The 12,355-nt window shown below is 36.5% G+C and overlaps 3 protein-coding genes across 6 annotated transcripts; 2 read left to right on the top strand and 1 right to left on the bottom strand.

The window, feature by feature from the left end:
* Positions 1–1,990: 1,990 nt before the first annotated feature.
* Positions 1,991–6,683, top strand: LOC105184749 (short-chain dehydrogenase/reductase family 16C member 6). 2 transcript variants are annotated; one of them, XM_011143740.3, is made up of 8 exons: positions 1,991–2,220; positions 3,911–4,149; positions 5,184–5,308; positions 5,427–5,537; positions 5,772–5,933; positions 6,097–6,179; positions 6,335–6,451; positions 6,518–6,683. In XM_011143740.3, exons 2-8 carry the CDS (start codon positions 3,912–3,914, stop codon positions 6,663–6,665), a joined length of 984 nt encoding a protein of 327 aa, XP_011142042.1. In that variant the 5' UTR covers positions 1,991–2,220; position 3,911; the 3' UTR covers positions 6,666–6,683. The 2 variants fall into 2 exon arrangements, with proteins under 2 accessions (XP_011142042.1, XP_011142041.1); XM_011143739.3 differs by having other exon boundaries at positions 3,765–4,149.
* A 1,036-nt stretch (positions 6,684–7,719) lies between these two features.
* Positions 7,720–9,702, bottom strand: LOC105184747 (chitinase domain-containing protein 1). Its single transcript, XM_011143734.3, has 7 exons — positions 9,339–9,702; positions 9,074–9,226; positions 8,802–8,982; positions 8,634–8,743; positions 8,401–8,555; positions 7,993–8,325; positions 7,720–7,882 (listed from the first exon to the last, which is right to left on the bottom strand). Exons 1-7 carry the CDS (start codon positions 9,447–9,449, stop codon positions 7,741–7,743), a joined length of 1,185 nt encoding a protein of 394 aa, XP_011142036.1. The 5' UTR covers positions 9,450–9,702; the 3' UTR covers positions 7,720–7,740.
* A 95-nt stretch (positions 9,703–9,797) lies between these two features.
* Positions 9,798–12,327, top strand: heix (UbiA prenyltransferase domain-containing heix). 3 transcript variants are annotated; one of them, XM_011143731.3, is made up of 2 exons: positions 9,798–10,148; positions 11,025–12,326. In XM_011143731.3, the coding sequence occupies exon 2, from the start codon at positions 11,038–11,040 to the stop codon at positions 12,034–12,036; it is 999 nt and encodes a 332-aa protein (XP_011142033.1). In that variant the 5' UTR covers positions 9,798–10,148; positions 11,025–11,037; the 3' UTR covers positions 12,037–12,326. The 3 variants fall into 3 exon arrangements, with proteins under 3 accessions (XP_011142033.1, XP_011142034.1, XP_019697715.1); XM_011143732.3 differs by lacking the exon at positions 9,798–10,148 and adding an exon at positions 10,389–10,455 and having other exon boundaries at positions 11,025–12,327; XM_019842156.2 differs by lacking the exon at positions 9,798–10,148 and adding an exon at positions 10,630–10,670 and having other exon boundaries at positions 11,025–12,327.
* The last annotated feature ends 28 nt before the right edge of the window (positions 12,328–12,355 follow it).

Below are 12,355 nucleotides of genomic sequence, written 5' to 3'. Positions count from 1 at the left end.
TTAAATAATCTAGATAAACTTGAAATGTTTACGAAGCTATATAGTAGCTCTGGCAAACGTTGTTACGACATTGCTAAAAATGTAATCTCACTCCGTATGCTCCGTATCAACACTATTTTTAACAAGACAATTATCAATGTTAGCGTTTGTGAGCACCAAGAATGTTCAGAACGTTGTAAATTGCACGTTCACTACACATTATTGCCAAACAATATCGGTACGATGTATTTATTATTTTGCTATTATTTATATATGTAATGGACAATTGCGCTTAAATAAGTCTTCAGAACGTTAAAACTGAAGAAATGTTTAAACTGCGGAAACACGTTATAATTCAGCAATGCTAATATTACGCTATTGTTGTTCGTAGATATTGTTATTATCGCACTATTAGTTCCATAAGTAATTTTAGTCGATAACGCTGATAGCACTTTCGGTGATCCGTTTACTTCGCTATACACACAAAGATTGAAGATCGCGCACTGCAATTTCGCACGACGTTGACAATCGCGTCGCGCTCGTTGTATTCTCTCGTATCTTCTTGTTTGTTGCGTTCGATCGCACGACCCAGTTCGACCGGCGTCATCCTTTCACCGGTTGCCGGAGAAATATTACGGTTTTACCTACATTTTCCCCGAATGTATCCGCGAGAATATCGCAAACCTCCGTAATGCTTCCACTTTCCAAAGAGGGGGAGGATCGCAAGCTGCGAATTATATCCGCCTTAACATTCCATAATTTAAACACCTGAAAAGGAGGACACAAGCAAAAATATAAGTAAATGAGTGGAGATACCGAAAGCAGCGTAAAAGGAAAGGTAAAAAGAGGAAAAGCGCGCAGTGGTGGCACCGAGCGCTTGCCACACACATTCGGGGGGCGAGCGAGTCCATTGAATTGCTACGTGCATTTTCCGCGCTCGACGCGGTGTTTCCTTACCCGATCAAACGACTTTCTACGGGAAAGATTAGTAACGGTACAATATTCACCGACGGTTCGCGTGATGGATTGCGGTGTGACTTTTGCGCAACGACGAGCATGTGCAATAACGAAATTGCTCGACCGACGAAAACCTCGCGTAATATCCTCGAGAATCGTCCATTATCTTCGCAGCAAACGTATCCCGCACGTTGTATCCCGCGTTGTATCACGCAATGAAAAATTCTAGTCGACCCCGAGTCGACTAGAGAAAATTACAGGAGACGTTTCGCGGAGTTTGTGAAAGAGGAAAGAAGGGCGTAGCGCGACGTCGCGCATTTGAGCAAAATTCCAATGTAATTATCTGACTGATAAAATAAAATTCGAAATTTTCACCGCTGTCTGATAACAATATTGAAATTTCATGATCGATAAAACAAAGAAAATTTAATTGCCGATTGGTAAAGAATTCGAAATTTTGATTATCGAAATCGAAAAGACTTGCTCTCGACAACGAAATCTCACGAAAGCTCATATTTAAAATTGCGAATAGTTGATAAGAAAATTTCAATAAAAATTTCCAAGTATCGGCAATTCCAGACGACTTTGAAGACACGTACGCGAACGAACTCGCCGCAAGTGCGCTGCTGTGAATTTGCCGTTATCGCGTGCAGTATGATTACGGGTCACGCATCGCGGCGGCGGAGTTTCACCGGCGAGGATAAATCCGAGATCCGTTCGTCCGTTTTAGTCGCGCTTTCTTCGACTCTCCTCGACACATTGTTCTTTCTGCGACAAGTGACGCGTTCCTCCCCTTTCGTTCCGAATTATCTGACATACGTATACACGACGTACGCATTGTCGGTACGCGTTTCACGCTCTTTCGTTTCGCGGTGCGAATTTTTCTCATTGCATTCTCGCGACGCAGACTGCCGATGAAAAATTCGAATTGATACGAGGAAACGCGGGAAAAGCGAACGGCGCTGCGGACGATCCCTCGCTCGTTTCGTCGTTCGCAGCGTCCTGTACATCCTGTAGATCCTGGGTGGCTCGTACTGTAGCCAAAGCTTCATGAACCGACACTTCCACGGTGCTCGGTAATTCGACTGCACTAGAAGCCGCGGCACAGTCAACGTTCGTCTAGCATCTAGTGTACAACGTGATCGAGAGAGACGATCCTACGTGGTCTCTTTGGTCGTTGGTGAATCGCGATTTTTCCGTTCTTGCGGATCCACCGAATCTCCGAGAAACAATATCGGTCACCGGAACAGCTTATCCGCCCTTATTCACTTGTATCGTGCACAGGTAATCGCACGTCGAGCGATGCGTCGCGATCGCTCGTCATTACAATTTATTTATTTAATTTTATGCACTTGGGTAACGGGAAAATCTCTTTTGTATAGAAGTAATAGAAAGCTCATGTAAAAGCCTTTCAAAGACGTCTAAAAGTAAGTCAGACAAATATACATAAACGAGACCAAAGAGCAAAACGAGATAAAAATTATAAGGCAGATGTAACGAAGCATTTAAGAGAAGTAGCGGATCTCGGGAAAAATCACGAGAATATAACCCCTGACAAGAATACAACGCGTAACAAAGACAAACCAGTATGCGTAATACGCGTCTTCTATGTCATCCCGTGAATATTAATATAACTCGCTTTATTATCTAAAAAAAAGAAAGGGAAAAAGGAATAAGCACGGCAAAGTTGTAGAACTGGAAATGGCGAATAAGCGCACCGAGGTGAAAGAATACGCTGTGCTTCTTCCTTTTCATCGGACGCATGAGTTACAGACATTTAATTCGATCTCACGTTGATAAGAGCACACTTAGTATAGATGCACTCGCGGATCAGCGAAAGATTCGGATGAGCGGCAACTTTCCATCTAGTTGGGTCGTACTTTCACCTAGCGACCAGCGTGCCGTTGTTGATTTTGTCGGAGGCGGTTTGCCATCAATTTGATAGTTTGCATACATTTCCATCGGAGATAAGACCGCAGCGGCGAGACGCACCATGTGATTAAAGCAAAGGTGCTTCGTAAATTCGTAGTCTTTCGCGTAACATAAGGGAGCATAATACATCTGGAAATACAAAAAAAAACGATACATATTAGAGATGTGCGAACTATTCGAATTCGAATTCGAATCCCTATGTTTCGAGTCCGAATAATTCGAATATAATTCGAATCAAATATATTATCGTTTACCGATAAAAATTCAGCTACAAAACGGGCCATCTGGACCTGTATGAAATCTTAACTTATAATTAACTTAACTTATAATTAATAACTTAATTATAAATTACTTTAAATATTTAAATATATATTTTACTTTAAGATGATATTACAATATCAGTATTCCCTTTTATATTAAAATCTTCCATCATTATTTATATGTTTAATAGTCATGTTAAATCTTTTAATGATTCGATTCGATTCGATTGGACACAGAATATCGAACTATTTGGGTCGAAATGTCGACTTTTCGGTTCTTCAACCCTTCATTTAATTATTGAATTATTCGTTGGATAATATTCTATTTTCAATCATCGGAAGAATATTGCGTCACAAGATCCGAGCGAGTGATTATGATGTACGTCAAACGATAACCAATTTAAATATTAATACAAAACTCGCCGATCAACCGTCGAGAGATGTCAGAAGCATAATGTTGATTCGACGTTGATTCGACGTAGATTCGACGTTGAAATAGTCGATGAACCGTTGAATCAACGTTAATTCAACCCTCATCGAATCAACGTTATGGTTCTGACTGAGGCAGAAATAGAGCAGTGAGCAAACTCGTGCGTAGTAACATTGATTAATATCTATGTAAATCTTTTTTTTCAGTTCTTACAAGTTGCTCAGTCGCGTATTATAAGTCTATCAGATCGCTGCATTTTTAAGATATTCTACATTTACTACATTTACTGTCGGAACCACGGTGATCGACAGTGCTTCGTCTAACGTTTATCTCGCTCGACGACATCTCGCAGGATGAACCTCAAGGAAGGCGCGCATGTGATTTACGATACACTATTGTTCATCGGGATGGCGGTGATTTATCTCATGGAGGCGTTGCTGTTCAAGCTGATTCCTCGCCGGTATCGCGCTAAATCGATCGCCGGCGAGGTTGCTCTCGTCACGGGCGGCGCAGGAGGAATCGGCCGGTTGATCGCGATCAAACTCGCGAATCTCGGCGCGCACGTGGTCATTTGGGACATCGACAAACAGGGTGAGTATTTGCCGCCATTCGTTCGCAGTTGCGAAAGCGCGGTGTCGAAAGCGTTGTTATTGCGTTGCGAAATTGACCTTGAGTCGCGATATCTCTCGAGAAAATTGTAGAAAGGGGCGAGGATGCAATTCTCGACGAAAAGTTGTGTGGATCGGAAAGTAAAAATCAAAATGAAGCCAAATTAATCGAACGAAATCAAAATTAAAAACAAACTTTAGCATCAAGAGAATTAGATCGAACGACGAAAGACCGAAAAGAAATCAAGTTCCGCCAGGTGAAAGCAATATCGCTTTTGTAACGCGCAGAGGAAAATGGCGTCGAAATGTTTCTACGACGTCTTACGTGATTTTTATGGTTTCTATTGTGCGTTCAGTCATAAATACTTTTCACACCTACACTACTATACTCGTCTCTAAGCGAAGCGAACATGCACGCGCATTTCAAGCACGTTTTCACGCATAGACATTATTTATACATTTCTTTCTTTCTTCCTCTTTCTTTTCTTTTCTTCCTTTTTTTCTTATTTTACTTTTTATCGCTATTTATTGTATGAGAATCTTCTTACTCGTTATTGTCTCAACTATGCTGCTAACCCGAGGGTTATTTTGACGCGTTTAAACGCGTCAAGTGATATCGAAATGCATCAAATGACGTGATTTCAAACGACAATAAACGCGTGAAGAAAGCTTCAGCTTATACGTGTCAAAAGAACACACTCGGGTTTGCAGTGTACTGTACACCAAAGAGGTTAGACTCGTATATTATTAATAAATAAATAAATTTTCTCACTATCGTCACTATCGTCGATTTATTTAATGGCATCGTTGCTCCAATCGCACCCGAGCGTTTAATGACTCTTCTGCATAAATGATCTGCATAACTGGTCTGCACAAACACGACGATTACGACCGGCTCGACGCTCGCTCACGTATTCAGCCGATAGATTTGCGCTGCTAAAGTTAATTTCTTTGTAAATTAAAACACGCGAACAACACGAACGGCTACACTGACGCAAACAAAACACACTCATACAGGTCTCTTGGAAGTCGCCGAGAAAATCAGAGAGGCCGGTGGAACGTGTCACACGTATAGCTGCGATATCGCCGATAAAAAGGAGGTGTATCGCACCGCGAAAGCGACGAAGATCGAAGTCGGAAGTGTGAGTAACGAGAGCAAACGGGTCCAAGTCGAGCCGTTATAATTTCACGTTTAAAGCGTGGCGTTACCTGCAAATGATAGAATAAAATTTATCAGCGCAATGATTGATCGTCCAACAGGTGAGTCTGCTGGTGAATAATGCTGGATACGTGTGCGGCAAGACGCTGGTGGAATTGCCCGATCACGAGATCGAGCGCACTTTTAGCGTGAACATTTTGTCGCATTACTGGGTGAGTATGTCGATATTGATTACTTATGCAATACGCGAGCCTTAAAGATATTTGAAGAAGCAGGACGTCCAAAAACTTCGAAAGAAACTTAGAAACGAGATAAGCATGTTGCGCAAAATAAGCATAATGATTTAGATGTAGAAATTAACCATGAGTGAAATGAAGCGCGTTGAACTTTAAACTCCTTTTTATAAGTTGATTTTCGATTTTTCGACACGTCACACGTCACTACAGATTACAAAGTCGTTTCTGAGAAACATGATGAAGAATAATCACGGTCACATCGTGACGATAGCAAGCGCCGCTGGCCTCGTGGGAAATTACAATTGCACGGATTACTCCGCGACGAAATTCGCCGCCGTTGGATACCACGAGAGCCTCTTCGCCGAGTTGAAAGTACGCATATTCGATACAAATATTCACGTTAAAACTTAGAGTAGTCCTGATAGAGTAGTTATTTAATTTATTAATACTTAATTAAACTCATGTATTGATCGAGCCTCGTTTTATTTGCTGTTAAAAGCGCATTATCATTAATTGTGTTTGACGTGTTTTTAAGGTACACGGCTACGATAATATTCGAATGACATTGGTTTGTCCTTATCTCATTAATACGGGAATGTTCGACGGAGTAAAAAGCAGGTCAGTGAGACTATTGTGTACCCGATGAATGTCGGAGAAAAATGAGATAAAAATCATATTCAGTTTATGCATTATATATATATATATATATGTATAATACTAAACGTCTTGTGGATGATAAACAAATGACTTACAAAAAACAACTTACAAAACAGGTTATTGCCGACCCTTGAACCAGAATACGTTGCGGAAGAAGTGGTTGCTGGTGTATTAACAAACGAAATGCTGATAGTGTTACCTAACATCATGATGTATTTCTTGCTATTTAAATGGTAAGTTCAACAAGTAGCAGACATGTTACCTGCGAAAGTTTAACATAAAACTTTGTTGCGTATCAGGCTAGTGCCACCGAAAATGTGCTGGGCGATTATATATCACGTCTTCAAAGAGCCACAAGCTATGATGATGTTCAAAGGTCGTGAATCAAGGAAGATGAATATTGCTGATAATAGTACAACTAATAATAAGGATATATGTACGCAATAAAGTTATATGAAGCACAAATATGATGTTATAAAAGTCTTTATCCGCAAAAAAGCAGATTTAAAAAGTTATAATTAAATTGTATATATAAAACTTTTAATACAAATAATTTCCCCATCTAAAGTTTCAACTAGATGGTTAAAAACTAGAGGTTAAAAATTGACGGTCCACATTTTTTGTTTAATTTAATATAACTTTTCAAGAAACAAAGGAAAAATTATGAAATAAATATACCTAAAAAATAAAGATTTCAAGCTGCAAAATGTTGTTCGATTCTTTCCGACAAAATTACTTTTACCGGAATTATAGTCTATCGAATTCCGTATATTTTTCAGCATAACTAAATGAACTGCAATGAGTCATATTATGACTTCAATTTCTCATTCAGAAAAGTAGCGACTTGTAGCGGAGATTTTGGAACTAACAACTTGTAAAAGCAAGAAATAACGGGTCTAAGAATTCTATAATCTAAACCCCTTATTGGCTTGCCAAATATAACGGGTCAATATTTTTGGACCCCTTAAACAAACTAATGTGGTTTGAGTCTCAGCTTAATTTTATGGAAGTCGATAAATTATGGTTCGAATCTTAACTAAAGTTTGAATTTTCTAATCGGCTATAATCCAATTTTTTATCCAAGACTCGAATCATAATTTATCGACTTCCATAAAATTAAGCTGAGATTCAAACCACTTATCATCACCTCTATATTCATATCATGTTTTATAAGAAAAAAAACGTTTATAAACATTTTTGAAAACTAGAAACTAGTAACTGTAAAACATTTTTGAATAAGTTGACTAACGTTTTTAAGTTAACTAAAGTTTTTGAATAAGTTGGTAATTTTTGCAAAAGTTATTATTGAGTTTTGCATATGCCGATTATATTATTTTTCATAATTAAAAGAAACAATATTATAATTTTTACATACACAACATGAAATCTTTTGGACAGTATAATGCAAATTTTACAAATAAGTTATCTCGCATTTATGTATATATATTTATACATGTAAGTTAAAAGAAGAAACTTGTTTATACAAATTGAGAAAACTTGATAAAAGGAACATGTTTTTAATTCACAGTAAGTCATAAAAATAATTCAATCCTTGACCTAGTTCCCAAATAGAGATCCCTGTACCTAATTCATTCGCAAGATCTAATCGATGTTTAATTGAATATAAGGTGGGGTAGAAAACATAACCACTGCTCATGGTTAGCCTGAAAAAATAAAACAAATCATATTTAACATACTAGCTATAAATATGAGCATATGTAGACATATGTACATATGTAACGGAAATAATAATAGACAAAACAAATGATCTCACTTAGATTCAAAGAAATGTTCTTTGCTTTTGTCATCCCACTGAATCTTTCCTTTGAATGACCTGAGTATTTCCAAATAATCAGATGCAAGAATTGTTCTGCCACCATCCGGTGTATAATTGTAACCATAGAAATTGATACCCAATAAAATTTGAGCTCGTTTAGGGTCGTTTTTCTTTGGAACTAATAACTCTACACATTGTCTAGCCCATTCAATAGGGCTATTTGGTCCTGGTCTTTGAATACTTGAATAATCATAAGTCATAAGTGAAAATGCTTTTACATATGGTGCTAGTTCATCAAACTGTTGCTTTGAAAATAATTCAACTTGTGAACTGAAAGATTAAAAAATATATTAAAATAAAGTTTATATATAATATACATATTTCAAAGAGTAATAAATAAGCTACCCTCTAGATGGTGGTACAGCTAATATAATATCTATATTATTTTTCTTCAGCTTATGTGCAATGGATGTGACTATTGAAGTAACAACTGGCAAATTTGCGCCTGCAAATATAAACTGATTCCATATCTCTAAGACATATCCATCAAAATGGAAGGTCTGTGAATATCAAATTTATATATAGAATTTTAATAAAATGCACAATATTTATAAAAAAGTAAACAATTTAAATTATACCTGAGCAGCATCCAAGAGAGTCACTATTAAATGAGTTTGGCTCTCTGCATTATTGTATAATTGAATAATATCATCAGCAGACCAATGTTCAAATAATACTCTAGGTATAACTGAAAACAGAAATATCATTATGTATCTATGATTGTATTTAAATTATCTGCAACTCACATTTAACACTATGATTAGCATTATTATTGGATCTCATTTCTTTTAACCACTTGGTCTGAACAGCATCAGTAGACAATTGATAAGTTGATGTATTGCTAGAAGCAAGCGACAACCATACTGGTGATACCATGGTAAACTTCTCATGGAATATTTTTGCGATTTCTAATCCATAGCCATTCCACTGAAAAAATCCAGATTATATTTAACATAAATATATATATCTTTGATCCTACTTTATTTATGATTCCAGACAACTAAATAATATTGCTAACAGGTGTAACATATCCCAGAACATCTGCCTTAAATCTTCTATGTTTTGTATTTCGAAAATATTGCCCAGATTCATGAAGTATATCCTGCTGCTTAGGATTCTCTACTACCAAATTTCTTTGAAAAACATCTCGGTCTATAGGACCTTTATGCAACTGAAAAAATATCTACAGTTGTAATAAAAAAATTATATATAAATATTATATATTATTTAATTAATATACATATATCTATTTACATGTGTAATACATTCTTTATGATCCTTACCTTACTATTAATTTTCCCCTTGTCTTTCTTACACTTTAGTGTGGGTGGTGATATAGTACCAATGCATAATTCAACCAAACATAATATCCCAATTACAGTAATCACATTCATAATAATTATAGAAATTACCGCGATTATTGGATATATGAAGCTATATTTGAAATGTTCCGGATTTTTTATCTTGGTTCCATATAGGACTGATAATCTTCCTGTGTGTGCAGGACTATTAAAAATTTTAAACAAATCAGTAAATAAACGTCATTTACACCAGTGATATCATAATCTTTCGAACGATACGTCTATACTTCCGAAGCACTTGACGTTTCGATAGGATTCTCACAGCCTGTGCTTCTCACTCACAGCTGGAGTATCAGCGTATATCTTTCGATATATTTATAAGAATTGAGACGAACATTTACCATCGGCGGCATAAGTAGAAATTGCCGCACCAAAAACTTAACGGTTCCCTCAAGCCCGACTCACTCAGAAATACGTCGTCACATACGGTAATGTGCATCGTGCGTGGACGAATCGTCATTGTCGTCGTGTGGTTCGCGAAATATCGGGGGAGAAGTGTCCCAAAGAGAATCAACGTCTTTTAGAGAGGAACAAAGGCTTTTCAGGGCATCGTACGTTTCTCGAAACGCTATTTAAACGAATACTAACTATATCGATCATATTGGTCGTGTGGCAAATGATCCGACGATGATCGGAACTCTATACTTAAGAAGCGAAGTGTTTTTCGAACTGGCACAGAGAACGTCTTAACTTGATCCGAGATTCGTCCACTTTCCACAGAATTACATACAAGTAGGTTTACAATCTCTCTCTTTCTCTCTTCGGCTCATAGTGCTAACAGATATCTAGGCTTGCTATTCTGAACATGTTACATCCGAATTCGTCGTTTACCAGCTACATGTTTATCATTCATCAATTTATTGAGAAAGAAAGGGGCCTGCTGATCGAATTTGACTCAATATCACGCGTTACGATATGTACGATACAACTGTGGAAGTAAAGATTTCACTCTACACATAATTATAGCTATATGCAGTCGGTATGATAGATTTCTTAACCTAACCTGACGAAATTTGGATTTTGAGACTTTGTTACGTGTGTATGTGGATGCGTTCGAATTTATTACATTATAATTAAATATGCACAAGCATAAATGTATTATATATATAAGCAATTTCGTCTGTATTAAGAATATATTGGTTGGATAGTCAATATATTTCCTAACTACAAAATTTTTGGGGATAGTTATAATCTTTGCTTGTACATATTTAAATTGCTAACAAAATACATGAACCAAGCACTGAGAAGACCATTGTAATTATTAGCATATATTTTTCGCAACATACTTAAATAAGAAAATATACAAAAGTTGCCTATAAAACCTGCAGATAATCAAATTTGTGCATATATTTAGAAACATCCAAAAAAGTATTATTTAAATCTTTCTTAATAGTGTTAAATTTTTTTTATGTATCATAGTATTTTAATTGCCATTCAATAACTCAAAAGGGAAAAAAATTTTCATTTAGAACTATGTCTATATTATTTGGGATAAAGTTGCAAGTAATTTAAAAATAGTTTTTGAAGTGTTTATAGCCTATATATCAAATTTTAGATATATTTTTAATGATTATAGTTAAGTAACAACAATGTTTGTTTTATTTTCAGTATTACAAGAAATATGATGTCCAATGGTATGCAAAGTTCAACTAGTCAAATCAAAGGCAGTTCTGTGGTGAATAATGTACATCATATCTCAGCATCATCATCAACCCTGAATTCTCCACTTATGAAATTGTCTTCATATATTTCGGCACTCCGACCATGGTCACTGAGCGCATCTTTAATGCCAACACTTCTTGGATCAGCTCTTGCATATCGAATGATGGATGTAGTGAGCTTTAATTGGTTATCATTGATCCTTACTGTATATACAGTAGTTTGTGTACATTGTGCTGGTAATGTAGTGAATACATATTTCGATTATATAAAAGGTGTCGATAGTCGAAAGAGCGATGACAGAATACTGGTGGATCAATTATTGTCAAAAGATGAATTAGTCTCATTAGGAGCGATTCTATATGCTGCTGGATGCATTGGATTCATTGGTTTGGTGCTCATCTCACCTGCAAAGATGGAACACTTGGCTCTCGTATATTTCGGAGGATTATCTTCCTCGTTTTTATACACAGGAGGCATAGGATTAAAATATATTGCATTGGGCGATGTACTTATCTTAGTTATATTCGGTCCAATTTCGGTTCTGTTTGCGTTTATGGCACAAACCGGTTATGTTGAGCTGGGAACGATATATTATGCGATACCGCTTGCGCTAAACACCGAAGCTATTTTACACAGTAATAATACGAGGGACATGGAGAGTGACAAAAGGGCAGGAATCGTGACTTTGGCGATTTTGGTAGGTCATACCGCGTCTCACGTTTTGTATGCTTTTCTACTATTCACACCGTACATAACTCTTATAGTATTGGCGTTAAGATATTCCATATGGTTTTTACTGCCTGTCATCACTCTGCCAACCGCCTTTAAAATAGAGAAGGATTTTCGTGACCCAAATAGGATTCAGAATGTGCCTAGACAAACAGCCAGATTAAATACATATTTAGATATTTTGTATGTTGTCTCTTGTCTACTTGTAGGCTCACTTCCCTATCTGTAAATTATTTGTATTTTTTATTAAATTTTGTATCAACATCACTAAAAGCAAATTGAAATACTTATTAATATTTATCGGCAGCTGTTGTTAACGGATACATTTTATAATTTTATCTAACTTGAATCTGTGCAGCTCGTGCAATGCTTACAAATTATATTTAACAATATGTAACTGAATGTCACTATTGATGTGACTATCGACTACTACTGTAATTGCTGATGACTGACATCATAATACTGACATCTCATTGATTAACGTATCAGTCTTCACTAATTTATATTATTTAATATTAATTATTAATATCAATATTAATAATAATTAT

Source organism: Harpegnathos saltator, unplaced genomic scaffold (genome assembly GCF_003227715.2).
Source record: "Harpegnathos saltator strain DR-91 unplaced genomic scaffold, Hsal_v8.6 scaffold237, whole genome shotgun sequence".
Lineage (NCBI taxonomy): Eukaryota > Metazoa > Arthropoda > Insecta > Hymenoptera > Formicidae > Harpegnathos > Harpegnathos saltator.
The sequence above is the reverse complement of the archived record's forward strand: the minus strand, read 5'-3'. Positions and strand labels throughout refer to the sequence as shown.

Excerpts from the sequence above, each read along its gene's own strand:
- LOC105184747 (XM_011143734.3), bottom strand. The coding sequence starts at position 9,449 with ATGAATGTGATTACTGTAATTGGGATATTATGTTTGGTTGAATTATGC. Across the intron at positions 8,983-9,073 it reads TTCTGGGATATGTTACACCT|TGGAATGGCTATGGATTAGA; the intron begins GTTAGCAATATT and ends GGATTTTTTCAG. Across the intron at positions 7,883-7,992 it reads GAACATTTCTTTGAATCTAA|GCTAACCATGAGCAGTGGTT; the intron begins GTGAGATCATTT and ends TTATTTTTTCAG.
- heix (XM_019842156.2), top strand. The coding sequence starts at position 10,645 with ATGAACCAAGCACTGAGAAGACCATT. Across the intron at positions 10,671-11,024 it reads CAAGCACTGAGAAGACCATT|TATTACAAGAAATATGATGT; the intron begins GTAATTATTAGC and ends TTTTATTTTCAG.
- LOC105184749 (XM_011143740.3), top strand. The coding sequence starts at position 3,912 with ATGAACCTCAAGGAAGGCGCGCATGTGATTTACGATACACTATTGTTC. Across the intron at positions 5,538-5,771 it reads ACATTTTGTCGCATTACTGG|ATTACAAAGTCGTTTCTGAG; the intron begins GTGAGTATGTCG and ends ACGTCACTACAG. Across the intron at positions 6,452-6,517 it reads TATTTCTTGCTATTTAAATG|GCTAGTGCCACCGAAAATGT; the intron begins GTAAGTTCAACA and ends GTTGCGTATCAG.